The 27,743-nt window shown below is 40.9% G+C and overlaps 1 protein-coding gene across 4 annotated transcripts in view; it reads right to left on the reverse strand.

Moving 5' to 3' along the window:
- The window catches only part of CTCF (CCCTC-binding factor (zinc finger protein)), a 38,192-nt gene that overhangs the window by 1,845 nt on the left and 8,604 nt on the right, over positions 1-27,743 (reverse strand). For 3 of the 4 annotated variants that reach the window (XM_015567846.1, XM_015567845.1, XM_015567848.1), the window contains 9 exons: positions 18,195-18,984; positions 17,801-17,971; positions 15,122-15,255; positions 12,785-12,905; positions 11,631-11,780; positions 7,471-7,631; positions 6,779-6,961; positions 5,740-5,875; positions 929-1,093 (listed from right to left, as the gene is read on the reverse strand). In XM_015567846.1, coding sequence (XP_015423332.1) covers positions 929-1,093; positions 5,740-5,875; positions 6,779-6,961; positions 7,471-7,631; positions 11,631-11,780; positions 12,785-12,905; positions 15,122-15,255; positions 17,801-17,971; positions 18,195-18,975 — 2,002 coding nt within the window. In that variant the 5' untranslated portion in view covers positions 18,976-18,984. The remainder of the gene's footprint in view (positions 1-928; positions 1,094-5,739; positions 5,876-6,778; positions 6,962-7,470; positions 7,632-11,630; positions 11,781-12,784; positions 12,906-15,121; positions 15,256-17,800; positions 17,972-18,194; positions 18,985-27,743) is intronic. The other variant, XM_015567849.1, reaches the window with a different exon arrangement.

Genomic DNA, 27,743 nt, shown 5'->3' on the forward strand with positions numbered 1-27,743 from the left:
GGTTTCTCACCAAAATGCAATCATGCTGCTACTCTGATCTCACACTTCCAGCCTCCAGAACTGTGGGAAATAAATTCCTGTTGTTTGTAAGCTATGGTATTTTTTTTAAATACATTTTATTCATTTCTTACAGAGAGGAAGGGAGAGAGATAGAGTTAGAAACATCGATGAGAGAGAAACATCGATCAGCTGCCTCCTGCACACCTCCCACTGGGGATGTGCCCGCAACCCAGGTACATGCCCCTGACCGGAATCGAACCTGGGACTTTTCAGTCCGCAGGCTGACGCTCTATCCACTGAGCCAAACCGGTTTTGGCTGGCCTGGGATTCTTAATAGGAGGACCAACCTACTCACAGAAACTGCTTTCTTTCTCCATCCTTTAAACTTTGGCTCCTTTACGTTCACTACCACATCAATTCTGCCAGCTGACTGACTGTGGTTGTTTCGTAAAACCTCCCACCTTAACAGCACCCATCGGGTAGAACATAAGCACCCTTTATGCTAAACATTTTTTAAAAAAAAAGTATTTTATTGATTTTTTACAGAGAGGAAGGGAGAGAGATAGAGAGTTAGAAACATCGATGAGAGAGAAACATCGATCAGCTGCCTCTTGCACATCTCCCACTGGGGATGTGTCTGCAACCCAGGTACATGCCCTTGACCGGAATCGAACCTGGGACCTTTCAGTCCGCAGGCCGACGCTCTATCCACTGAGCCAAAACGGTTTCGGCTAAACTTTTATTCACTGAAAGGTAACAGGCCTGATGTTCCCCAGTAAGAAGTAAAAAATCGCTTCCTGAGTTTGTTCCTGGCACAACCCTAACTTGTTCTTATGGCTTAGTTCTCATCTTCCCCAAGAACATGGACCTGCATAGCTTCCCCACGTGCTGGGAGAGGATGCCAGCCAGTAACTGAGGGGAGACTTACGCTGGGTCTGTTTGGGTTGGTTGGTTCTGCCAGGGGGGCGTCCTCTCCGCTTCTTGGCAGGTGGTGGGGCTGGGGTCACAGGCTGAGGCTCTGGCTCAGGTTCAATTTCCATAGCAGGCTCCTCTTCATCGTCATTGTCATCCAGGTCTGGCTCAGCATTTTCTTCTTATTAAATCAGGGAGAACAGGTGGTGGAAGAAAAAACAACACAAATAATCATATACTCTGTGAAGTTTAGTTATGTATTTAATTTCATTGTTAAAAAGCCCATTTTAAAAATGCTTTTGTTGCCCAGTCAGTGAGGCTCAGTGGTTGAGCAATGACCTAAGAACCAGGTGGTTACGGTTCAATTCCCAGTCAGGGCACATGCTCGGGTTGCAGGCTTGATTCCCAGTAGGGGGCATGCATGAGACAGCCGATCAATGACTCTCTCTCATTGATGTTTCTCTCTCTCTCCCCGCCCTCTTCTCTGAAATCAATAAAAATAGATTTTTAAAAAATGCTTTTGCTGAAATTATTGCTATCAGTCAAAGCAGAGTAAACTGGTATTGTCGCAGAATTAATAAGCAAAGGAACTTGACTACTATTAATCATATTTTACATGGACTAGATATTTTTTTCTTTAGCTTTAGACATCGGAAAATATTGAGTTTAAATTCTTAGAGGCAACTTCACCTTATATGTCAGTCATAACAAAACCACAAATAGGGTTTAGGTTGAAAATAAAACAAATATTCCCTCAACCTACTCTACGAGGATAAAGGAGGACATAAACCTGAAATGGACCCCTAAAGATGTGGTCCTGCTCATCTGAGTGGGTGAAGGGTGTGTGTGTGTGAGGAAGCAAGACAGAAGCTCCTGATGCATTGTGAGGTCTTATTTACCAGGATAAGTAGCAAGAGTTCTTTTAGGAATACTATTGATGGGCTTTAAACAGGCCAAGTTTTTAGAGTTAAAAGCCAAGAAGCACAGGTTGCAATCACTTTCTTCTTCCCAGCTTAATATCAGTATCAGGCCCAAAGGGTCATCCTTAATCCCTTACTTTGTCTCTAATGCCATCTATATATATAAAAAGCCAGTGACCATAATGCCATAACAACCGGTCACTATGATGCCCTCTGAGGCCAGTGAACCTGCCTGATGGGGGGTGGGGCCAGCCAGCCAACTTCCCGTGGCTCCTCCCCGCAGCTGGCCCTGATCAGCCTCTCCCACCCCAATTAAGGGTGGGACACCAGCCAACGCCCCCCCCACGCTCCCTCCCCGCATCCAACCCCGACCCTGATCAGCCCACCACCCCTCCCCTGGCCGGCTCCGCCCCTGATTGCCTCCACATCCCAATACGGGGAGGGCCTGGCCGGCCCACCTCCTGCCCCAACTGGGGCCAGGCAGGCTGGACCCCACCTGTGCACAAATTCATGCACAGGGTCTCTAGTAATCCCATAAAAGGAGAGGGAACTATTGTAGAAAAAATTCTGATGAGGAGCCTGATAACATATGGCTTTGAGCCCTGGATTTCTTACTAGGTATGAGACCTAAGACACTGACCACACTGGACCTCAGTTTTCTTGTGTAATTTTTAGAGCTCTCAATCTACTTACTAGTGATTTGAGTATCAAAAGGGTTGAGATAACACATGTAAATCATGCTCTGTAGCTTACAATCTGCTACACAAACACAGCTGTATTGACACTGCACACCACGATTTAAAATGTCTCCATTATTCCACTCATTATTTGGTAAGAGATGTTATCCCCATTTTATAGAAAAAGTGAGAAGCTAAGTGATTTGTAAGGCACAGCTAAGCCACAGCAGGTGGAAATTCAACTTCTATCCTCAATTTGGGGCTGTTCTGCTGCTCACCCCTGCAGGCAGCCAAAGACGTCTTGTTACCCCTCCCTCACTGCCGTGCCACAAAATGTACACTGCCTGCCTTCCTCCAAGAAGCACAGGTTGCAATCACTTTCTCTTCCTCTGGAACCAAATGTTTAAATTTAGACATCTGTGAGTAAATGCCTGATCTTCGGGACAAAACAACTTATTTATCAAGTGACTGACATCCTAAGTGAAATGTGGGGAACGTAGTTTTATGTGGCAGTGTGTCAAGAACTTCGCTGCTGAACTTATTCACACCCCCTATTGCCTAAGTTAGCCCAATGCCTAGAAAAACGAAATAAATTTAGTCAGAAATGGGGGGTTGGGGGGGGGTAGAGAAACACACAAAAAGGGTTAATAAGGTCAAAAGCTTATTGGCTTGGAGAAATTTGGGCAAAAAACCCTTGAAAATATCAGTAGACTCTGATGTACCATCTCTGCAGAAGGCCAGGCAGAGCTCCTGGGAGGGGATACATAACTGCTTGGCCTTTGTAAGCAGTGGGATAGAAAACCCAGACTGGGGGGTGGGGAGAGACTAGTATTAGGTATGAGGCCCAGAACCAAACTGTGCTCTACAAACTAGAATTCTCCAGCTAAAACACGCTTCTGGTGAAGTACAATTAGGGACTGACCCACAGAAACGAGCAGGGCAGTACCACGGGAAAGAAGGGATATCTGTGGCAGCACAAAGCTCCGCAACTAAGAGCAACTCCTGGGACTTCAAGGTCAGGATTATCTGTGGGTCTCTGGTGATATTTGGGGCCTTCTGACCTCAAATATTCCTTGGCACCTCCTAATAGTCCACACATTTTCTTAAAGATACTTAGTAGAGTCATGTGTTCTTTTCTAAAAAGCAAGCACACTGACATTTTTTAAAATAAATATGTTTTTATTGCTTTCAGAGGGAGGGAGAGGGAGAGAGAGTTAGAAACATCAATGATGAGAATCATTGATCAGCTGCACGCCCCCTACTGGAGATCGAGCTTGCAACCTGGGCATGTGCTCTTGACTGGAATTGAACCGGGGCCCCTTTAGTCCGCAGGCCGACGCTCTATCCACTGAGCCAAACCGGCCAGGGCAGCACACTGACATTTTAAAGGAGGTAATTCACTTAAAACTTTGAAGCTAAACAAGATACTGCTTAAAATACACTTTGCACTAAAAAAGGCAGCAAAAATAAATTGCTCCCAGTCCCAGCTGGTTTGGCTCAGTGGATAGAGTGTTGGCCTGCGTCCTGGGTTTGATTCCGGTCAAGGGCACAATCCCCAGTAGAGGGCATGCAGGAGGCAGCCAATCGGTGATTCTATCTCATCATTGATGTTCCTCTCTTTCTCCCTCTCCCTTCCTCTCTGAAATCAATAAAAAATATATTAAAAAATAATAAAATAAATTGCTCCTAGAAGAAGCTAAAGTTCTGAATAGAAAAGTGAATAAATAAAAACTAAACTAAATAAGTAAAAACTAAAGGGACCTTCTTTTAGATCTACATATAAAAACAGTGCTTTCATGAGCAAGTTTTACAGTAAAACTAATAAAATAACTGAAGGTTTTTACTTAATTTTCAAAAACTCTGTTCCCTTCCCACTACTTCTAACAAATAACACAGAAAACAAAATGAGGAATCCTTAGAAATAGCAATTAGGCACCATCTGTGATCTCTCCAGTCTGATGGTGCTTCTGGGAAAGTGCATTCCCCAAAACAAAACTTCTCTACATTCTTTTCCATAAAAAGCTTAAATCTGTAGTCACAGATATGCCTTCTCACCTGGGTGCCAGCAGCCCAAGTGTCCACATTATAGAACCTAACACTTTGGAACAAATTTGTGTAGGGAGCCGATATAGGGTTAAGCCTCAGACTGACCTGTGGGCAAAATCACAAACAATTCCCAGCTTAGAGGGCTCAGTCCTCTTAGCATAATTAGGCTTGACCTTATAACACTCCCTAGATCTTATCTGGGGAGCTAATGGGCGGAGGAAGTGCAGGACGTAAACAAGTGAAACTCACAAGAACAAAAACAAGTGAAACTCACAAAAACAGTGTAAACAAGTGAAACTCACAAGAACTGTGTAACTATGGTAACCACTACCTTGTTTACCTCTCACTATAAAAAAAAGGCTCAGCTTGCCTTGGGATCTCTCTCTGTGGCCTCAGCCAGGCACAGGGAAGATCCACGGAGACTAAGGAAAGCTAGAGAGTTTTGAACGCTGTCTCCGTGTAAAACATTCTTCGCCGACTCCGTCCACACCTTTGGGAACCCCTGGACCGCTGGGGCTGGACCCCAGCAAATTTGTATCCTCAAATGTGACTCCTACGTTACCAACATTCTTGTTCTCCCTCGCTCTTCATGAGTCTAATACCTCAAAGCATACCTTCTGCCTGGATTTCATGACTAAAAGGCAAAAACACCCCCAAAGAACATCAATGGTAGGGAAAATAGGCCAAGTTTTAAAACATAAATGGAGAGATTAAGGAAGGAAAAGAAAGGCTGACCTTCAACAAACTTGATCAATACGTCTCAAGGCTAAGCTGACAGAGGCAGTCAAACCAGAAGTTGGTCAAGATGCTTTAAGCAACCTTCTTCATGCCCATTAGATTCATTGCTCAAATCTAGACCAGTTTCCTAAATGTGGAAGTTACAAACATAGAAAAGAAACTCTACTGGCCTCATCACTAATCTGAGTAAACTGTGTAAATATATTAATTTTGCTTTGGCTTTAAATGAATATAACATATAAGGTATTATTAAGCAATTTCTAGAACGCCATTAGAAAAAAGTTGCCCCAGAAACAAACTAACTGCTGTTGTAAATATATACACACACTACGAAGACTAGAGGTTTAAAGGAAGCACTGGCCTACTTCTATCTCCCAGCATATCCGTACATAAACTGGGTACCAAAATCTGCCATGTTCAACTAAACCAAGAAACAAGCCACTTACCACTGTCAGAGGAGTCTTCTTTTTTAGAGCGCATCTTTCTTTTTCTTCCACGTTTACTTTTCTTCGTTTCTCCTCCATTTTCTCCTTCTACACCATCTGGACCAGCACAATTATCAGCATGCCTCGCCATGGTATTCTAACACAAGAAACAAACCCTCTTTCACATCACTGACCAAGTAAAGATGAGACTGGAAGTTCTCTTTATTTTAGTTAAATAAATGAATGAATGAATGAATGAATGAATGAATGGAGTATCTATATTAAGTCTGAATGTCTGCTAAAGCATGTCTTAAAATATGCTCTCCTCATTCAGGGAAATGATCTCCATTTGGAGGGGGACAAAAGGGAGAGAGAAGGGAGGGAGAGAAAGAGGAGTCCTTCAGAAGATGAAGCTGGGTCCCCTGATCAGAGAGCTCAGCAGCATGAGGCAAAAGGAACTGGGGAGGCCCTGACCGGTTTGGCTCAGTGGATAGAGCGTCGGCCTGCGGACTGAAAGGTCCCAGGTTCGATTCCGGTCAAGGGCATGTACCTGGGTTGTGGGCACATCCCCAGTAGGAGATGTGCAGGAGGCAGCTGATCGATGTCTCTCTCATCGATGTTTCTAGCTCTCTATCCCTCTCCCTTCCTCTCTGTAAAAAATCAATAAAATATATTTAAAAAAAAAAAAAAAAAGGAACTGGGGAGGATCAGACCAGCCCCCTGTCCTGTGCAGACCTGACTAACATGGTCCCAGATGAAGACCCAGGACAGACCGACTGGGGACTCACTACCAGCAGAGGGTTCACACATGAACACAAGACCTCTGTGTCTATTACCTCAGTGGGAAGCACTGTCGTGCTCTGCAGTGAAAGACCAAGACACAATATTAAGAACCATTATAATTTGACTTGGGGTGGTGAACACACAATATAATATACAGATGATGTATCATATAACCGTGTAGCTGAAACCTATATAATTTTATTAACCATGTAACCCCAATAAATTTAAAAGGAAAAAGAACCAAAATAGAGGATGTAAAGCTCTGACTCTTTCTTACCCGCCGTGTGAATGTTTTCCCACACTTAGAACAGACAAAGGCCGCAGGGACAAAGTTGGGGTCGTGATAGCGTTTGAAGTGCATATCGAGGAGCTGTTTCTGGCGGAAGGTCTTGTCGCAGTGGCTGCAGGCGTAAGGCTTCTCGCCGGTGTGGGTGCGCTTGTGCATGATCATGTGCCTCTCCTGAAAGAGGGGGGCGGGCAGAGGCTTCAGAGCCTGTCTGTCAGAGTGCTGCTACCCCAGCTACCACCTGTGTGCACATGGCTGACAGGCTTTTCTCTCCCAAGGATCTAGGCTTGTTGGAAGGATAAACTCATCTTTACTGGGGTGAACTACTTCCAATAAATCCCAGGCAGATATGCCCACTCCTGCCAGGCTGCTTCTTTAGATCATTCCCCAGCATCAGGCTCCAGGACCAAATTCTTCCCTTCTTTCAAGTCCTGAACTTAATCTCCAGAGTTCTGAGAAAGAAGTCAGTAGTCTGCCTGAGGTGGGGGTGGAGTGGGTAAGCTGTGACTGAATAAAACATCAGCTGGAGATTGAGATACAATCAACAGAAACTTTGAAGATATTCCTCACAAATCATAGCTTGAACATATTAAAAATAGCCACCATACAAGGTTGGTTAAGAACCCTTTGATGAAACCTGACACCCACGAGGCATCAACTGCTCTGTAAACATGAGTCTCTACCTGTCTGCAAGCGTAATCACACTGGTCACACTTAAAGCGCTTCTCATTCTTGTGTGACTTCTGATGCTGAATGAGGGCATAGCGCTCATGAAACACAGCATCGCAGTATCGGCACTTCTTGCCTTGCTCAATATAGGAATGCTGCTTTCGCAAGTGGACACCTGAAAGCAAAATATAGAGCCCAGTTTAACTTGTGAAAACATAAACAAGCATTTCAACAAGTTAATAATACATTTGTTTCTGCTTCTTAAAAGGATTACACTGTTACACAGAAAATTAAGTAAAAGGAGGAACAACTACAGATGTGAGGAGACCAGTTACAATGCTGAAACAGGATAGGTGAGAGAAGATGGTGGCTTGGATAAGGAAGATAGCAAGGGATATGGGAAGAAGGGGGAGAAATGATGAGAAATCTAGGAAGTTGAATCAGTAGGACTTAGTGATAGAGTGCAGAAGAGGAAGGTGGGTGTTAGGGACAATTACCTGGTTTCTGGCTCAGAAAACCAAGTAGATGGTGGGGTCATTTACTGAGACAAGGAAGAGTGGAAGAGGGCTGGTCAAGGGAGTTTTAAGGATTCAGTTTTGACATGTTGCATTTGGAATGCCAACAATATCCAAGTAGGGAGAGGGACGGCAAGGTACAGATGGTTATATAAGCCCAACTCATAGGAACATAAATTTAGGAGTTGTTAGAATTTGAGTGAGACCATGGGAGCTGATGAAATCACTAAGCAAAAAGTAAAGAATGGAAAAGAAGAGCATGAGTCATATTTTAAGAAATCTAAAAGTTAATGCCAGTAAGAGGAAAAGGGTAAGAGAAGTTTGAGAATGGTCAGAGAAACAAGCCCAAGCCAACAGACTGCAGTGCCATGAAAGCCAAGGGAAAAAAGTGTTTTAAGGAGGAGGGCAAAAAACCCCAACACAAAAAACAAAACAACAAAACAAAAGAAAGAGAAGGGCACAGACCACTACAAAAAATGGTGCTAAGAGAGTAAGGGAAACAGGAAGAGCCATGTTCCCTACGCTCTACCACACGGGGTTATTAGTGATTTTAGCAAGTCTCTTCACAGAGTGAGGGGGCATACTCCAGATGAGAGGGAAATTAGGAGCTGTGGAACAGAGAATGCGAGGGACCTAATTCTTCATGAGGGTTGGCTAGGAAGGAGATAAAAGTTAAACCTGGAAGGGGAAATAGTTTTTTAAAGACAGGAGAGGAAGCCCTGGCTGGTGCCACCCAGTTGGTTGGAGTGTCCCATACTCCAAAAGGTAGTGGGCTCAGTTCCGGGTCAGGGTGTGTACGGGAGGCAAGTGATTGATGTCTCTCACACTGATGTTTTTTTCTCTCTCTCTCTCTCTCTCTCTCTCATCAGTAATAAAAAATAAAAATAGAAGAGGCACAAGCATGCTTAGAGTTGAGGGGAACATCAAGGAGTGAGAACGTGAACTTAAGTTATTGAGGCAATATTAATGATGCTAAAGGCTGCCATGACAGGAGAGTGGGATCAAGGCAAACGCAAAGGGACAGACCTCAGACAAGATGGACAAGGGAGGATGAATATAGACATAGGTAGGTTTCTTAACAGAAAATCTGGAGTTTGAACCTGCTGCCTTAATTTTATTTTTAAGTAGAAAAAGAGGTCACTCACTGACACCAGGGAGACAGAAAAGGGAAGATTAGAGGCTTAAAGAAAGTGATTTACCTAACTGTCACAGTGCCTCCCACACAGCAGGCACCCAAACATTTGTGGATTGAATCAATGAACAAACTCACTGAGGAGATTGGGAGCACACCTGACAAGGATAAATAGTTGGACTGTCCAGCAGCAATGAGCCCTGTCAGCTGCATTTGGGATCATGAAATTTATGGTTCTACCAATCTGATTCAATCAAGGCAATATATCAAACTTACCGAGGGCCAACTCTGGGGAATGGAAATGAGTAAGGGAAGGGTTGGCTATACATGTTCATTATATGAAGACTATTTATTACTAATCCTCACTCAAGGATATTTTTCCATTGATTTTTTAGAAGGAGTGAAAGAGAGGGAAAGACAGAGAAACATCAATGTGAAAGAAACCAACCAGGGCCCAGGCCAGGGAGGAGCCTGCAATCAAGGTATGCGCCCTTGACTGGAATTGAACCCAGGACCCTTTGGTCTGCAGGCCGGTGCTCTATCCACTGAGCGAAACGGGCTAGGGCTTAAGACTTTATATATATATATACGTATATATTTCGAATAATTTTTAGGCCTCAACTTTCCCCTTCTGGTCCTCTGACAGAGGCCTACCACTCTTTCATATATTCTTATTAAATATTTGTAATAACAGTCCTGTAAGATAGGTATTATTCCTATACATCAGTTGAGGGGGTGGGGGGGAGAAGGCTCATAGTAATAAGTATTTGGAAGTGAATTTTGATTCTAGTAGGTCTGTCTACAAAGCCCAAGTTTTCCTGTGTCACAAAGTGAATAATTTTATTTACTGCATAGAAGAGTGAAATCAGGCCTGCTTTAAAGAGGAAACACATACTTCTCTGGGATTAATTTTGGGAGATAAACTTGAATATCCAGACAGTGGCCTAACAGCTCACACACTGCCATGAGGTATTATTGGTTTAGATTTTAGTTTCTTTTTTTTCTTTTTTTTTTTTTAATATATTTTATTGATTTTTTACAGAGAGGAAGGGAGAGAGATAGAGAGTTAGAAACATCGATGAGAGAGAAACATCGATCAGCTGCCTCCTGCACATCTCCCACTGGGGATGTGCCCGCAACCCAGGTACATGCCCTTGACCGGAATCGAACCTGGGACCTTTCAGTCCGCAGGCCGACGCTCTATCCACTGAGCCAAACCGGTTTCGGCTAGATTTTAGTTTCTATATAAGAACAGTAAAACTTTATCAGAGGACAGTGCCTTTAAATCTATGTTCCTGATGCAACTTGGGTACTTATATATTGTCCCCAATGCAAGAGACAACTAAAGAGGACTCAAGTCCAGCTTTGTTACTCATGAGGTGTGTTGTGTAGCTTTTGGTGAAGACATCTGTCTAGCCTATAAAGCTAGAATACATTCCTTGATATGGTTGTTGTGAAGATCAAAAGGGTCAAAAAGCAAAAACTACTATGTGACAGCTCATAAGCAATTTGTAAAATAATTATCTAAATGTCAAAAATGTTTACAAGAATTACTTTTAGGAACAGTATTTTTTTTTTTAAATAAGAAAAACAAACTGGTAATTCCAAGTGACCATATCTCTAAGTATGACATACTAAAATTTCTACTGCTAAACTCTGCCTCTATATGAACTCTAGATTAACTATGCAAAGGATTGTAGTTATCAGTTACCAATGAAACAGTACAATAATCCAGAGAAAGCATAAATGTTTTTGAAAAATCTGACTTGAACTGACCTTAAGTTTGACTCATACTATGTCACTTGTCTATTTGGGGACTTAAACATTCTGGCTACTAATTAAAGGTATACTCTGTTTCTTCTCATTACAGCTCCATTAATTTATAGATGAGCTATATGCAGTAAGAGAAAGAAGAGATAGAAAAAAAAAAAATAGCAGCTGCCGAAACCGGTTTGGCTCAGTGGATAGAGCGTCGGCCTGCGGACTGAAGGGTCCCAGGTTCGATTCCGGTCAAGGGCATGTACCTTGGTTGCAGGCACATCCCCAGTGGGGGATGTGCAGGAGGCAGCTGATCGATATTTCTCTCTCATCAATGTTTCTAACTCTCTATCTCTCTCCCTTCCTCTCTGTAAAAAATCAATAAAATATATTTAAAAAAAAATAGCAGCTAAACAATAGCTTTTATTAAGTGGTAGACCATCCACATACACAAACTTACACAAGTCAGATAAAGAAGTTATTTATGGCCCTGGTTGGTTTGGCTCAGTGGATAGAGTGTCAGCCTGGGGACTGAGGGGTCCCAGGTTCGATTCTGGTAAAGAGCACATGCCTGGGTTGTGGGCTCGATCCCCAGTAGGGGGTGTGCAGGAGGCAGCCAATCAATGATTCTCTCTCCTCATTGATAAATCTCTCTCCCCCTCTCCCTTCCTCTCTGAAATCAATATTTTTTAAAAAAGAAGTTATTTATGATCTTCATACTTTCCCAAATCCTTCAAAATATTTTTTTTCTCAGTTGCCACTAACTTACCCAAATCACTTTTTCGGGCTATGACAGTGTCACAGTGGGGACAGTGAAATTTGGCCACATTTTCTGTGTGCTTCTGTAAGATGTGCATCTTCATGGTACCACTTTGGGTAAATCGCGCATGACAAATATAACATTCATAAGGTTTTTCCCCTAAAAAGGAAATACAGAATGAACACATTAGATGAAATGACTGAATACTATCATTTAATTGGAGGGCAACTCAGGTGGCAGATATATAAAGCCACAGAGAATCTTCAGGTCTTACTCAGGAAGGCTGAGGCTCAGGCCCACTAACTGGCTCATGCTTATCTTGAGAGATGGCAAACAAGCCCTAAACTGCTGCTGCCACAGAGTTGTACATATTAGAAAAAGAGTAGGACTCAGTTCCCATCTCAAAGCCCCACCCTCCACCTATAGCGGGTCCTTCCACACCCAACACATTGACCTTCACCATCCCAAGCTGCCCAGTATGAATGGAGCTCTACTTCCTCTTCCACATGTGCCTGCCCCCCAGGCCTCCCCACCTGATGCCTTATGCTAGATGCCAAAGCTTGGGAGCCGACAGGGCCACCTTCCTGAGAATAGTCTTCCCAACAGGCAAAAGAGCCTGGGTCCCCAGGGGACAAGGAGCCTCCACCCTGCTGAGGAAGTTCCCCTCCCCCCAACCCCAGGCCTTATATATAGATTATAAACATATAAGGGGAAAAGCGGTGGGTGGGAAGGGTTGTGGGGCTGGGGCCTCGCTTCCCCTCCTCCCTGCTCCCCTGGTCTCCTATCCCTGGGGCCATTTGTTAAAAAAAATAATGAAAGAATTAAAAAATATTTCCAAAATGAAAAAGAAACAAAGAAGAGAGTTCCCACAGCAAGGCTTACCTTTTGGGGAAAGCACATGGGATGACAAGAGGACCTACAGGTAGATGTTTCTTTTAGGAAAACTGAATGAGCTGGGTTAGTCTACCCAGATTTCCAACAGTAAAAACTTTCTTTTCTTCAATGTATATTCAGAACAATGAATTCAGCAGATATGCCAGAAAGGCACTCATCAAGGATATACTTCCATTCAGGTAATGGAGGGGCATGTGGTGGTTCACAGGGTGCCACAGAACCCACTGAAAAGCAGTTCAGTGATACAACAAGGAGGGGAGAAGTCCTACCTGAATGGGTTCTCATGTGCCTTTTCAGCTTGTATGTGTCCCTGCTGGCATAACTGCACAAGCTGCACTGGAACGGACGCTCTCCAGTATGAGAACGAATGTGACGTTTTAATTTGCTGACCTGAAACATGAAAGCAACCAAACCTCTTACACTTCAATTAACATATTGTAACGTGAGTGCTGTGGGGTAGGCACAAAAGTTAGCTTTTGGGCACTGAAGGTCAGAGTACAGAAAAAGTCTAAAAGATAGCATCTCTTCCTCATTCTGTGTAATCTTCGCTTCTCAAATCCATACTGTAATCTAAAGGAAGAGAGTAAATAAACAGGGGCATACATAGTCAAGATAGGTCATTAATAACTTTAAGCTGGATAATAGGGACATGGGGGTATATTATATATCATTCTATCTACTTTTATATTTTTGAATTTTTCCGTAATCGTTTAAAAATAATCCGTGCTCATCAATTTTCTTCCAAAATTTTGAATCCGAATTAATAAGCACGTTTTAATTCCCCTCGTCTTCTCTTCCCATCAGCACTTCCCAGACAGGCCAGGCTTCAGGGGCCTGTCACTTACGTTCCTCACTACTGACTATGATCTTCGTCTCCTATGGGTACCTTTTCAACAAAATAGTGACTTTCAAACTTGATTCTAAGTGCTTTAAACATACTTATTAATCCCCTTGCACTCATAGCAAATTTTCAGACTGTGAGTGGTTTAACAATGGTCCCAACAGCATTACTGAATAATTCTCTTTCCAAGATTTGCCTCCTTATCACACATTAAATTCCTATGTGCACAAGACTCTATTCGGTCCCAACAAACTTTTTGTTTATTTCTGCTCCAGTATCACATTGTCTTCATTTACTACTATATGGTTTTTACAACATCCAATTGCACAACCCCCTCCTTCTTTTGTCAAATTTTCTTAGTCATTCATATTTATTCTTCCAGTTGAATTTAGAACTTGTAGTGTCTCTTCATTTATTAATGTCCTTCAAAAAAATCAAGTTTTCTTCACATAGGTATCAGATGTTTTTTATTGTTCAGCTTATCTCTAAATCATTATATTGCTTGCTAGAACTTGAATCTGTTTCCTACTATTGATAGTATAAGGTAGCACTTCTCAACCTGTGGGTCGCGACCCCTTTGGCGGTCGAATGACCCTTTCACAGGGGTCGCCTAAGACCATCCTGCATATCAGATATTTACATTACAATTCATAACAGTAGCAACATTACAGTCATGAAGTACCAATGAAAATAATGTTATGGTTGGGTCACATGAGGAACCGTATTTAAAGGGCCAGAAGGTTGAGAACAACTGGTATAAGGTAAGTCACTGATTTCTGTGTACTTAACTTATATCTGGTCACCCAACTGAACACTTACTACTCTTTTTTTTAGCTAATACTCTTGAATTTTCTATAAGGAAATATGTCTGATAGAAATGACAATTTTGTTTTTTTCCATTTATCATTCATTTCTTATTTTATTCTATTAGCTAGGATTTCCAATACAATGCTAAACAATAAGATAGATGTCTTGTTCCAATTTTAATGGGAATACTTCCAATATTTCAGAGTTAGAGTTTACTATGGATTTCTGGTATACACTCCTTATAGTAAAGACATTTCCTTCCACTAGACAGTAACTGAGTATTGAAATTTAGTTTTTCAATAATCTATACAAATGATCACATGGTTTTTAAAAATCTCTCAATTTCGTTCACACTAATAAATTCCTAATGTTGAACTGTCCTTGCATTTTAAATATACTCTAGTAATCACTTTTTTTGTCTTGCTAATCTTCTCCCCAGGATGTTTTTAGAGAGAGTGGAACAAAGGGGTAGGGGGGAATGAGAGAGATGGATTTGTTCCTCCCTCACACGCCCCAACCAGGGCGAGGGATTGAACCTGCAACCCAGGTATGTGCACAAACCTGTGCATGGGCCAACGAACTAACCATAGAGCAACACTGGCCAGAGCAGTAATCACTTATTTTTAAAAATATATTATTTTTTGATTTAAAAACTAATTTTACTTAGAATATTTGCTTTTCTGTGAGAATAAGGTAGTATCCTTATCCAGTTTTGATAACAGGGTAGTCTAAAATAATAAAGGTGATAAAACTCATTTTTAAATACTCTGGATATAGTTATTTGTTTCTGTGAAGTTTGGTGGAAGTTGCCTATAATGACACGTGGAACTAGTGCTTTTTATAGGGTAAATCTTTCATACTCATTACAGTTTCCTTTGGTGATGGGGAGTGGGGGTGTTAATAATCTAATTAGATTTTCTATCTCATCTTAAGAGTAGCCAACAAGCTGAATACTCACTTCTACACTGGCGTAATCGCACATGGAACACTTGAATGGCTTCTCATGGGTGTGTTTGTAACGACGATGCCGCACCAATTCTCCACTAGTCACAAAGGCCATGTCACAGTCTGGGCACTTGTGAGGACGTGTACCTAAGAGAAAAGAGGATATAACAGGAAGACAAGATCAAGGGCACAGTTAATGATTCATGAGACTGGACCCTGGTTATTTCATTAACTCTGCACTAGCCAGAAAGTAGCTCAAAAAACTATAAGAAGGACTGGCAGACTTTACAACACTAACCCTAAACTATTAGAAAATGTGCTAAACATTTAGTTTCTCTTAATTACCCATTTGATAAAGAATTCTAGAGATTTAGCAAAGGTTTTACCAAGTACGACTGCCTTTATACAGATCACTTTCAACACTTTCCAACATCCATGTCTAACATTCTATGATCTGCATGTCAATTCAGGAATATTTGAACATGTCTATAAACTAATAATACACACAGCCAATACATTTCTTGTTTTTTCCCCCCTGTCATTGAAAGAATCTTATTGTTTTCAATATGTCCCATATTACTTTAGTAAACCTTTTCTAGCCACTTTATATTCTGAATATTGCAGCATCGGAAAGAAATGCCCAGGTAATGACAATGAGGTGATTAAGCTGACAGAAGAACAGAGTGCTGTTTTTACAGACTATTATTCAGAAACTAGGGATCATCTTTAATTATGGGCTGCAGGTAAATGGGGACAGCAAGGTAATCCCAAACACCAAAACCAAAGGAAGGCTCCCTCTGAGAATGGAATTAGGAAGAGCTCCAATGTAATGAATGGAGGCATCCATTACAAAAATGATTCTCCCGGAGATTGAGAGAACCATGGAGAGGGAAGTGTGATTGGAATATGATCATTAACTAAGAAATTCCAATGAATGTTTATTTGCTCAATCTGCTCCTTTAATTCCAGAGGATATAGGAGTGAAGGACAGAGTTCTTGTCTATGAAAAATGTATAGTCTGGTGGTATAGAGATATAAGTAAAATAACAGTTAACAAGAGAAGGAAAGCAGCATCCACTTCTAAAAAGGCAAAATGAAAACCAAGAATCTCCAACACTCACCTAGTACTGTCTAGAGCAGGGGTGGGGAACCTTTTTGTTGCCAAGGGCCATTTGGATATTTATAACATCATTTGCAGGCCATACAAAATTATCAATTTAAAATTTAGCTCTGCTATATTTGGTCAAACATTTAATTAACTCACCGTTAAGGCTTTGGTAAGGCCAGACTAAATGATTTCTTGGGCCTTATATGGTCCACGGGCCAGACACTCCCCACCCCTCCTCTGGTAGATACAGAATGGCAATTAAGGAAGAATCTCTGCTGTGGGGCAGATTTTCATCGGGTTGCACCACAAGACCACCTATGTCCCTCTGCTCAAGATCCATGCTCACCAAGTCACACTTCAATTGCTACAGCATTTTGACATAGGCAAGGGTGTACCCTAGAATGCAATACAACTACATCTAGAAAATGCAAAGATGTTATTCCTCAGCATAAACTGACTTTCTGGGGCCAGCTACTTTTATCTAGTCAGTAGAGGCCCGATGCACAAAATTCATGCAAGGGGCTCAGCCCTCGCAGCTTGGCTTCGTCCAACTGTCTGGTCTAATTAGCATATTACGCTTTTATTATTATAGATATGCTGCTTTTATAATGTCTTCAAACTGCCAAATAAAACATATCAAGTGTCTGAGTAGACACTAGGAAGATGGCGAAAAGTGTCTAAGTCAGACATAGCTGGTTTGGCTCAGTGGATAGAGCGTCAGCCTGTAGACTGAAGGGTCCTGGGTTTGAATCTGGTCAAGGGCACATGTCTGGGTTGCAGGCTTGATCCCCAGTGGGGGGCATACAGGAGGCAGCTGATCAATGATTCTCTCTCATCACTGATGTTTCTATTTCTCTCTCCCTCTCTCTTCTCTGAAATCAATAAAAAAATATTTTTTAAAAAGTGACTAAGTCCCATCAGCAAAAAAATACAAATACACAACATACTGCTTATAGGCCAACCCCCACTTAATCACACTCATTGGACAATCAGTACATCAAATAAAAATAAGAGTCATCATATAAAATTATGATGGAGAATCTGGATAGAGAAGAGCTACTCTGCATAAAGAACTGGGTGAAAGAAGTTTCATTGTTAGCACTTAGAGCCAAAGCCAACACTAAAATGCCAAGAGCCCGGAAGAGAGCCTAAAAGAGAGCTCCAGTGCACAGTCCTCCACTTTAGTGACCCCCAAACTTGACCACAGTCAAGGTGAAGCTGTTAGAATGCTGAAGTATGCATGAATAAATGTTTGAACTGTTAGAATGATGCCTTACACTTTCCATTCTGAGATTATGAATTACTTATCTTCCTTAAGGTAAAACAACCAGAAAGCATGGTTTTTACAAAGGTAGGATTTCACTACTATTTCTAACGTTCTTCAACAAAGTGTCTGGCAATTTTTGCCTAGGAATTTTGGGGGTCATTTTTAGTAGTTGTTAAAACCTCAGCAACACAATGGTGATGTCTTTAGGAAATACGACAGGTTATCTACCACAGATAATCTTTCTCTGGATCACCATCCTTATAAAGTCCAAGTTTAATCGTAGCTATGCTGTAGTTCCCAACATTCTTATCCAGCACCTGTGTGTGTGTTAAGGTGATTCCTCAGGAGGGTGACTGTCCTGAATGCCCTGCCACAGAGATGGCACTTGTGTGGTCTCTCATCAGTGTGACTTTTCATGTGACGATCCAAATTTGAACGCCGTGGACACGTGTAACTGCAAAGCTCACACTGGAATGTCTTCTTTACACCTATATGCAAAATAAAACACTTACTTGTTGTAGGGTTAAAAAATGTTAAGATTAATCCCAATCTTAAATTTCTATAAATATCATAATTATTTTTTTGCCACTAATAGATTTACTTCTTTATCTTCAGGACTTAAAAAAACTTATTTTAACCTGCATATATATATCGTTATGTACTTCATTCCAAATTGGTTTTATGAGAATAGAAGGGATAAAATCATTTTACCTTTCTTCTTAATTTTTGTTGGTTTTGGAGGCTTCATGTTACCAACCACTTTCTCTGCATTAACCTCTGATAGCAGACCCTCTTGTTGCTCTTCCTCAAAGTCATAGACAGAAACATCCACATCTTTGCCCTCCTCTGTGTAGCGAAGTTTGCTCTTTTTGGTTTTCTTTGTTTTTTTGGCTGGTGGCTGATAGTCTGGGTCTTTTTGCCAAATAGGATCTTCCTGAGGTGGAAGTTCCCCTTGCTCTAGCGTCTCCACCTCTCCATTGGCCCCCACTTTCACCACTTGAAACCCTTCAGGCAAAGGTAAGGTGTGACAGATCATGGGTTCATTTTCTGCAAGGCCCTCTTTAGACACTTCATTCTCATAAGCCCCGTGGAGTTCATCTACCGAAGTGGTAGCAACAGGTACAGTCACGGGAACGGGGACTTCAACAAGCTGAAGCTCTCCTATGTTTATGGGCTGTTCCTCCATATTTACAACCTGCAAGGTTATGATCTGGGTATCGTCCACAGCAGCCTCTGCTTCTGGAGCGACCGTACCCTCCATTACTTCGGTCTTCATCTGAAGAAGGGTAGGATCCAGCTGTTCCATCATGACCATCTGCACACTACTATTGACATCCTGAACCACCTCACCCCCATCAGTCTGGTTCTGGGGTAGGTGGCAAGCGTCCTCTTCCTGGCCCCCTTCCCGGCGTCTCTGGTAAGTCTTTCTCTCCTTTCCTTTAATGAAAGTTTCAGATTCCTCCACAATGGCTTCAACCGCCTCACCTTCCATTTCCCCTTCCTTTATTAAGAGAGAACACAGATTGTTATTTAAAATAAAGTTTATATCTACATGAAAATATATATAATACATTTTAAAATAAAAAAGATCCCTGAAGAATGGTTAATCTTACAAAAAATAACACACACCATGTGCCTCCTGACAGAAGGACAAAACATTACCCATGAAGCAGTCTTGTCAAACAAAACAAAAACATTTAAACTAATATAGCTTCTCGATTCAACTACCAATTAATAGGAAACTGGTGACAGAGGATGTTAAGTTACACTAAAGGAAACTGCAGTTTCTTTTGCAAATAAATCACCAGAAGAAAAAAATGGGAAGGATAGAGAGAGAACCTACAGATCAGTAGTGGGGTGACTTTCCCTCCAGGTAACATTTGGCAAGGCCTGGAGACATTTTTGGTTATCACTTCTAGAATGGGTATGCTACTTAGCATCCAGTGGGCAGAGAGGCCAGAGATATTACTAAAAACCTTGCTATATGCACAAGTCAGTGCTCCACAAAAAAGAACAGCAATAGTGCTGAATTTGAAAAGCCCTGACACAGATAAAAGAGACTTAAAAAAATGCAGCAATCAATCACTGTGCATGGATCTTCTTTGGGTCCTGATTCAAAACAACAAATGGTCAAGAAATATATAACATGAGACAGTTAAATTGTACTCTAGATAGTTTATATTAAAGAATTATTAACAAAACCAGGGGGGGAAATCAGCCAATTCATAGCTTCTGGCTCTTAAGTCTCGTGGATATTCAGAGTACCCAGATACCTAAGAGTAAAATGAGTCTGAACAATCATCTAACTGAAAGTAACAACTTAAAACCAGCAAGTATATACAAGGCTAATTAAAAATTTCAAGTGTTTTGCATTCTTCCCTCAGTCTCAAACAAAGCTTTTGCTACTTCTATCAGAGGTACATTTCTTTAATTCTCTGTCCAGGCACCTTAATGCTGTATCCATGCTAACAGTCAGGGAAGGTTCTTCTTAAGCCAGAACCACCTGCAAAGGAGTACAAAGACTACAGAGGGGTGGGCAAGACCTGGTTCTGCATTGTACGAGTTACTGTCTAACATGAGGGACGGAACAGGTACAATGGTTTTAGGTACAAGTAGGTAGGTTTGGAGGCTATTTAGGTATGAGAGACAGGAGAAAGCTATGTTGGTTGAATAGCTTTGGATAGTCTTGCCTGACACAAAATAAGAAGATTATATGCATATGGTACTGGGAAACTACATGTGCTTTCTGGCAGGGGAAGTTAAGACTTACTTGGTTCACAAAAACAGTGCTTGATTTCTACAACAAAGTGTATCCCCTTATTGGCAAAAGGGAGAGATGCATGGCTTTCAAGGCCTCTTACTATCTAACCCCAGATAACCTATTCAGATTTACGACTTGTTGCTCTGTAGCCATTACTTTCTCTGAATGTGTCTGCTGATAAAATAACCACACTATTTTGTGCTTAAATTTTTCTCAAATGATCCATTTTCCCAGCTGGCTTGTGAAATCTCTTTGAGGGCGAAAGCCAGGCTTGAAGCAACCTACATTTTTTTAGTAGATTCAGCAAATCCTACCATCTGCACGGAACATAACCCAGGCTGATGGAAAACCTTGTGGGTTGCTGGTTGTCAGTCTGATTTGTTCTGCCATTACCTACTTTCATTAGTCCTTTGTTCTCAACAACGAAGAGAAAAACACTACAATGCTCAATGCAAAGACCTCTTACTAGCTGTTCCATTAAAAATGGGGACAAATATAAAATGTTACTACATAAGGTGAGGATCAAGGAACATTTGTAGAATGCTTTATAATTTCCCTATAAATATGTTCAAGCATCAATGTGCTAGCTTTTTATTATAAGGTCTCATATTTCTGATAAAAGACCACTTTAAGCATGATCCTAACTGTAATATTTTTTATAAAACCAATATTGTTCAGATGGATTATTCTTAGGATAGGAATGAATGCTCTAGACTAGAAATATAATAGAGGCCACAAATGTGAGTCACATAGATGTAATTTTCTAGTGTCATATTGAAAAAGTAAAAACAAACAGGTGAAATTAATTTTAGTAATTTTATTTAACCTAGTATGTCCCAAATATTATTACTTTAAGATGTAACCAATAGTCCTAGCCGGATTGGCTCAGTGGATAGAGCATTTGCCTGCGGACTGAAAGGTCCTACATTCGATTCTGGTCAAGGGCACATGCCTGGTTACAGGCTCAATAACCTGTAGGCGTGCAGGAGCAGCCGATAAATGATTCTCATTGATGTTTCCATCTCTCCCTCTCCCTTCCTATCTGAAATTAATAAAAATATATTAAAAAATAAAAGATGCAACCAACAAAAACATTAATAAGATATTTTATATTCTTTTTTTCATAATAAACCTTTGGAATCTGGTATATATTTTACATTTATAGTACACCTCAATTTGAACTCGTCACTGTAGGTTCTCCACAGCCATGTGTGGCCGGGGCTAGCGACTGGACAGCACAACTTTATGCCGTTGTTGCTCAGAGTACAGTCTAAGAACCAGCAGCACTGGCGTAACCTTGGAACTCACTGGAAACACAAACTTAGGCCTCACCCTTGACCCATAGAATCAGAATTTGCAACTTAATGGATCCCCACGTGGTTTCATAAAAGAAGTACTACTTTATAATATTACTTTCACACATTTTAAGAAATATTTTTCCAGACCACGAAGGTCTCAAAATTGGGACCTCAGCAAAGATGGTAACTCCAAATGCTGGATTTAGGGAACAGAGAACAAACCCCATCGACGTTGGTGACATTCTTGAGAAAAGTAACAAAAGGATAAAAAACAACATTTCACAAGCTGCAGATGCTATTGCTGGTCCTGCCAGAAAATCACTACATAATCCCAGCTATTTAGATATCCTTTGTAATAAAACTGGTGGAGGAAAAGCATTTAATCTCTGAGCTCTGTAGGTTTTTGTAGCATACAATAATTTGAAAAAACACAGAAAAATCCCTCTTGTCCATCTTGAGAACTTAAAATGTTAGAAATTGCCTGTAAATAACCAAGTCCAACCTAAAAGACCAGGTAGAAAAATAACTGGTACAAAGGAGTACAAATTGAAACCAACTGTGTTGCCAGGGAGTCGAGCAGACAGAGTATTAGGTCCATGAACAATCTACTCAGGGTCTTAAAGCAGCAGCTTTTATTTTGACAGAGAAAAAAATGAGCCTCTCCCATACACTGCTTAGAAATCCCCTCAGGCATTGGATTCCTTTACCTAACTTTCTCCAGAAGGGAGTCTCTCCTCTGAAATCAATAATTAACTTTAGAGGCTGGACCAGGTCTCTCCCCGCTCCCAGGGGACTGACTGTGTTCTCTTAGCTATGTCACCACTCCCTCTCCCCCCTCAGTAGTTCTGATCCATCTTCTCTCTCTCTCTTTTTTTTTAATATATTTTATTGATTTTTTTTACAGAGAGGAAGGGAGAGAGATAGTTAGAAACATTGATGAGAGAGAAACATTGATCAGCTGCCTCCTGCACATCTCCCACTGGGGATGTGCCCACAACCCAGGTACATGCCCTTGGCCGGAATCGAACCTGGGACCTCTCAGTCCGCAGGCCGATGCTCTATCCACTGAGCCAAACCGGTTTCGGCCATCTTCTCTCTTTATGGATTCAGATCTGCCCATTGAGGGGGGTGGGGGAATGGACATTTTCTCTCTCATATTCTTTGCCAGCCTCCTTGCTTGAGTTGGCCATGCTTTCTAAGTTTTGTAAAATCTTTTTGTGGATCACCACCACTAAAAAGGGATTTACATTTATTCCAGAGACACAACTTTTTTTCTGATTATCAAAGTATGTTAGCTTACTTATTGAAATCTGAAAAATGAAGTACATAAAAGATTAATTTGCATACTACTGTATATGGCTTTGCTCTATTCATTTATTTTTTATTTTTAATCCTCACCTGAGGATATTTTTTCTCATTGGTTTTCAGAGAGTAGAAGGGAGGGAGGGAGAGGGGAGAGAGAGGAAGAGGGAGAGAAACATTGACGTGAGAGAGACACATCAACTGGTTGCCTCCTGCAGGTGCCTGGACAACGGGTGGGGAAGTAACTGGCAACCGAAGTACCTATCCTTGACCAGGAATTGAACCAAGGGCTCTTTGGTGCACAGGCCAACAGTATAACCACTGAGCCAGGGCATGGCTTTGCTCTATTTTAAGAACTTGTCCTTATTAAAAAGGACTGCAGCCCTGGCTGGGTGGCTCCACTGATTGGAGCATCAGCCTGTATACCAAAAGGTAATGGAGGGGTTCCTTCCCCGTCAGGGCACAGACCCAGGTTTCGGGTTTGATCTGTTTGGGGCTTGTGTAGAAGGCAACTGATCCATGTTTGTTTCTTTCTCTCTCTCTCTCTCCCTTAAACAAAACAAAACAAACAAAAACCGATCAATAGATAAACCATGCTCTATTTTTTAAATAAAGGGCTCTATTGCTTCTTAGCCTACTCTGTGGTCCTTCTATTTGGTCCACAAGCACCATTCACCAAAAACCACACCAGCCAACCCAAAGGCCTTTCCTTCATCCTCAACCTTAGTTTCTCTGGTCTCTAACAGTATGAAACTGATATTCTTCCTTCATCAGGGCCTCTTTTCTCCCTTGGCTCCTGCCTTCCCTTGTCTCTTAGAGCTCCTCCCTCTTAGCACATTAAGGCTCTGTTCCTTTCTCTGTAGCCACTCCATTTGCTAACCTTTTTACTTCTGTCTCTACACAGAGATCTTTAAAATCCACATCTGCACTCTCAGTTTTACTACCTAAAGGTCATCTATGTGGATGTTTGGTTATCACCTAAGAAGTAAAGAAACCTGGACTCTAGTCCCTAATCCATTACTAACCAATCAAAAGAGCCTGGTAAAGCAGGTTAGTCCCCTGGGACACAATATCACACATAAAATGGAACTCTGAAGACCAGATCCTTCCTGTATTTTCTATCATATTGGTGAAAAAGTAAAGCTTAGAAACATTTAAAAAAATCATTCAAATCAACATCTGGGTAGAGGGTAGGCAGGAGGTTCCCTCAAGCTAAGGCAGGTGATCCTGGTACCTGGGGGTGAAGAGGCTAGAAGAGAGGAAAACTGGCACCTGAGTACCTCCCTTGGCTCTGCTGACTTGTGGAGTGGGAAGATACAGAGGACACAAAGGGCTCTGAGGTATGCGCTTGCTCACAGGCCACCCGCCTTGCCAGCATCCTTGGGGAGTCTTCTAGATCAGCCCTCTCCCTCTTGCCTCAGCCTCTTGTCTGCCAGCTCTATGTTGCTCAAATCTTTCCCATCTTAAAACTCCCTTTAACTCCCCCTGACAATTTAGCATCTACTATTTCTATATTCCCTCCATGTTCAACTCCACACTGGCTGTCTTCACTCCTTTATTTCTCTTCCACCCTTTGGTTTACCAGTCTGGTTTCTGTTTCTCAATTATTGAATTGCTCTGAAGCCAGGAATGGCCTTTAACTGGTAAATTCAAGAGCCTTTTCTACCATGGCCAGGTGGCTCATTGTTTGGAGTGTCACCAAAGGTTACAAGTTCGATTCTGATTGGGGTGGGGCAACCCACTGCTGTTTCTCTCCCCCTTCCTCTTCCTCTCTAAAAATATCAATAAAAACATATCCTTGGGTGAGGATTAAAAAAAGAGAGAAAGAGACTTTTCTGTCCTTATTCCACCTCAGTGGAATTCAGCATTCTATTCTAGTCTTTATCCCAGAATTATATGCCCAAAACATCAGAAAACTGGGTATACTTGGGTCATAGTATCTTATCCCCTAAAGAACTGCTTTCATCAATTTTTATTTTGGCATTATGCCCTTGGCTTACACTAAAGGATACGTGGGAGAAATTTCATTTGGAATCACATATGTGGAAAGTTTTTCTTTAAAGAATTTTTTTCTTTCACTGAGAAACCTATGTAATAGAATATTACTTTTTTTTTAAGTTGCCACACATTGATCAATTATTTTCCTCTCAAACTATGTACCAGTTATTCTATTCTAAGTGGTATTTTCTGCAGGTTTGACTTTATATCATTTACTATTTGTATTTTCTATATATTTCTTCAAATGAGATGGACTATACATGAAATTGTATAGAATATACGTACATATTCAATAAATAGGAAGTACAGAAAAACAATACAGAAATATAGAAAGTTATACTATTCTTATCAAAATAAAAATAACCTCAACTCAAAATGTGCATTTGTTATCTAAAGATTACAAAACTCTTCTAGGAGGCATAAAAAAACACCTCACTAAATAGGGACAGTACTATCTGTATCCATGATCTGAAAGACCAAACATTGTAAAGACATTCTTTCTACTTTTTATATACAATAATTTTCAAAATGTCTGAAATAAACAAGATATTGATAGCAATAAAATTTCTGAAAAATGAAGGCAATCTTCTATAACCAAATGTTAACATATTATAAAGCCACAATGATATAATCTAGTACTGTCACTATCACAGAAAATTTAAAACATTATTAAAGCAAATAATGATAAAAAACCTAAAAGTAAAGCCACAGGGAAATAGTTAAATCTAGTAAATAATGATACATCCACTAAATGGAATACTATGCAGACATTAAAAATCGTGTTTTAATGTAATAACATGAAGAAAACTCTTGTTCCACATTAAAAGCACCAAGAACCAAAAAAAGAATAGTAATTTTCTTTTTAAAAAGGCAGGACAAGCAGAATGGAATAGTCCAGAGCTTAGACTCTCTAGCCAGAGACCTACATTCCAATTCTGGTTCTTTTACTTACTAGCAGTATGCTGCAGTGATGGCGAACCTTTTGAGCTCTGCGTGTCAGCATTTTGGGGAAAAAAACCCTAACTTAACTCTGGTGCCATGTCACATATAGAAATTTTTTGATATTTGCAACGATAGTAAAACAAAGACTTATATTTTTGATATTTATTTTATATATTTAAATGCCATTTAACAAAGAAAAATCAACCAAAAAAATGAGTTCGCATGTCACCTCTGACACGCGTGTCATAGGTTTGCCATCACTGACCTAGAGTGAGATATGCTACCCCTCTGTGCCTCCATTTCCTTGTGTACAAAACAGGAATAATGTTATCCACCTCATAGGTTGTCATTAAGATTAAATAAAACTGCGTGCAGAGCCTGGCAACTGTGCTTCTCTGTATCCCCTTCCCGCCCCACCTCCCGGTCCCACCAAAGGCAATGAATACATGTTAGCTAAACAAAAATATATGATGTTTGTTTCCTACAATTCTAATCACAAGCCCTAGATAAATTTTCCCCACCACAAAAATGACTTATTTGATAAACTACTGAATTTCTGTAAGATAAAGGCTGCAACCAGTTAACAGAACCTGGTGACTGACCAAATCCAGGAATGGAAGAGAAAACTTAAGAGCAAAACAAACAAAACCACCACCACCCCCCGAAAAAAAGAAACCCAGAACAGCTTCCCAGGCTGGTCTCTTACTAGTTTAGTCTGTCCGGTATATTGCTGCCAGACTAACTCTTGAAATGAGGCGCAAAAAACACGTGGTTGAGGCTTACTAATCAACTCCCCGGCTTTGCTCCCAGACTTCTGTACAATCTGTTCCCATACTTTCCACCCACCCACCCTCACCTTTGGGGCATCTTCCACACAATAGCCAATTCCGCTGTCCCCCACCCTCTCAGCTCAAGTCATCCCCTAAACCAGCAATTTTCAACCTGTGTGCTGCAGCACAGTGGTGTGCCACAAGAATTTGTAAAACATGCAATACCCGACTTTTCCCTTAGGTCATCAAATAAAAAAACGACAAGTCAACACAACAATAGTCGTTCGGTGTGAATGAGTCAAACTTATACCTATTTTTTGTCAGATAGGCAATATATATATATTTTTTGGTGTGCTGAAGAATTTTAGTAATTAGTGTGTGCTATGAGATGAAAAAGGTTGAAAATTGCTGCCCTAAATCAGTAGTCTTCTCAATCTTGACTGCTGACTTCAAGTTTGTTATTTTGGTTTTCACTGTAGTCAATTGTTCTATGTCTGTGTCTTTTCCCCAAATAGACTTTTAGCTTAATGGTAAAGGCAGGAACTATGTCTTTTATTTCTGCAGCAATGAATGTAAGTGTTAGATAAACAGCAGACACTCAACATTGGTGCCAATGTCATATGAAACATGCACAAATGGTTCTTGCACATGACAAGAGCAGGAAGAACACATGGAAAAACAAACATTGTGTGCTAAGTAGAAGCTTAATTGTATGAGCTTATTTTCTTTTTTGCTATGTTTATTAAGCAGAAAAAGAAGTCCTAACACAATTGTAGATTAGATTAAAAAAAAAATCCTTAGATGGTTTGGCTCAGTGGATAGAGCATCGGCCTGCAGACTGAAGGGTCCTGGGTTTGATTCTGCTCAAGGGCACATGCCCCGGGTTGCAGGCTCGACCCCCAGTAGGGGACATGCAGGAGGCAGCCAATCAATGATTCTCTCATCATTGGTGTTTCTATTTCTCTCTCCCTCTCCATTCTTCTCCCTGAAATCAGTTTTTCTTTCTTTCTTTTTTTTTAATATATTTTATTGATTTTTTATAAGAGGAAGGGAGAGAGATAGTTAGAAAATGGGCAAAGGACCTAAATAGACACCTTTCAAAAGAGGACATTCAGAAAGCCAAGAGACATATGAAAACTTGCTCAAAGTCACTAATCATCCGAGAGATGCAAATAAAAAAAACAATGAG

This window comes from Myotis davidii, unplaced genomic scaffold, assembly GCF_000327345.1.
Source record: "Myotis davidii unplaced genomic scaffold, ASM32734v1 scaffold243, whole genome shotgun sequence".
Classification (NCBI taxonomy): domain Eukaryota; kingdom Metazoa; phylum Chordata; class Mammalia; order Chiroptera; family Vespertilionidae; genus Myotis; species Myotis davidii.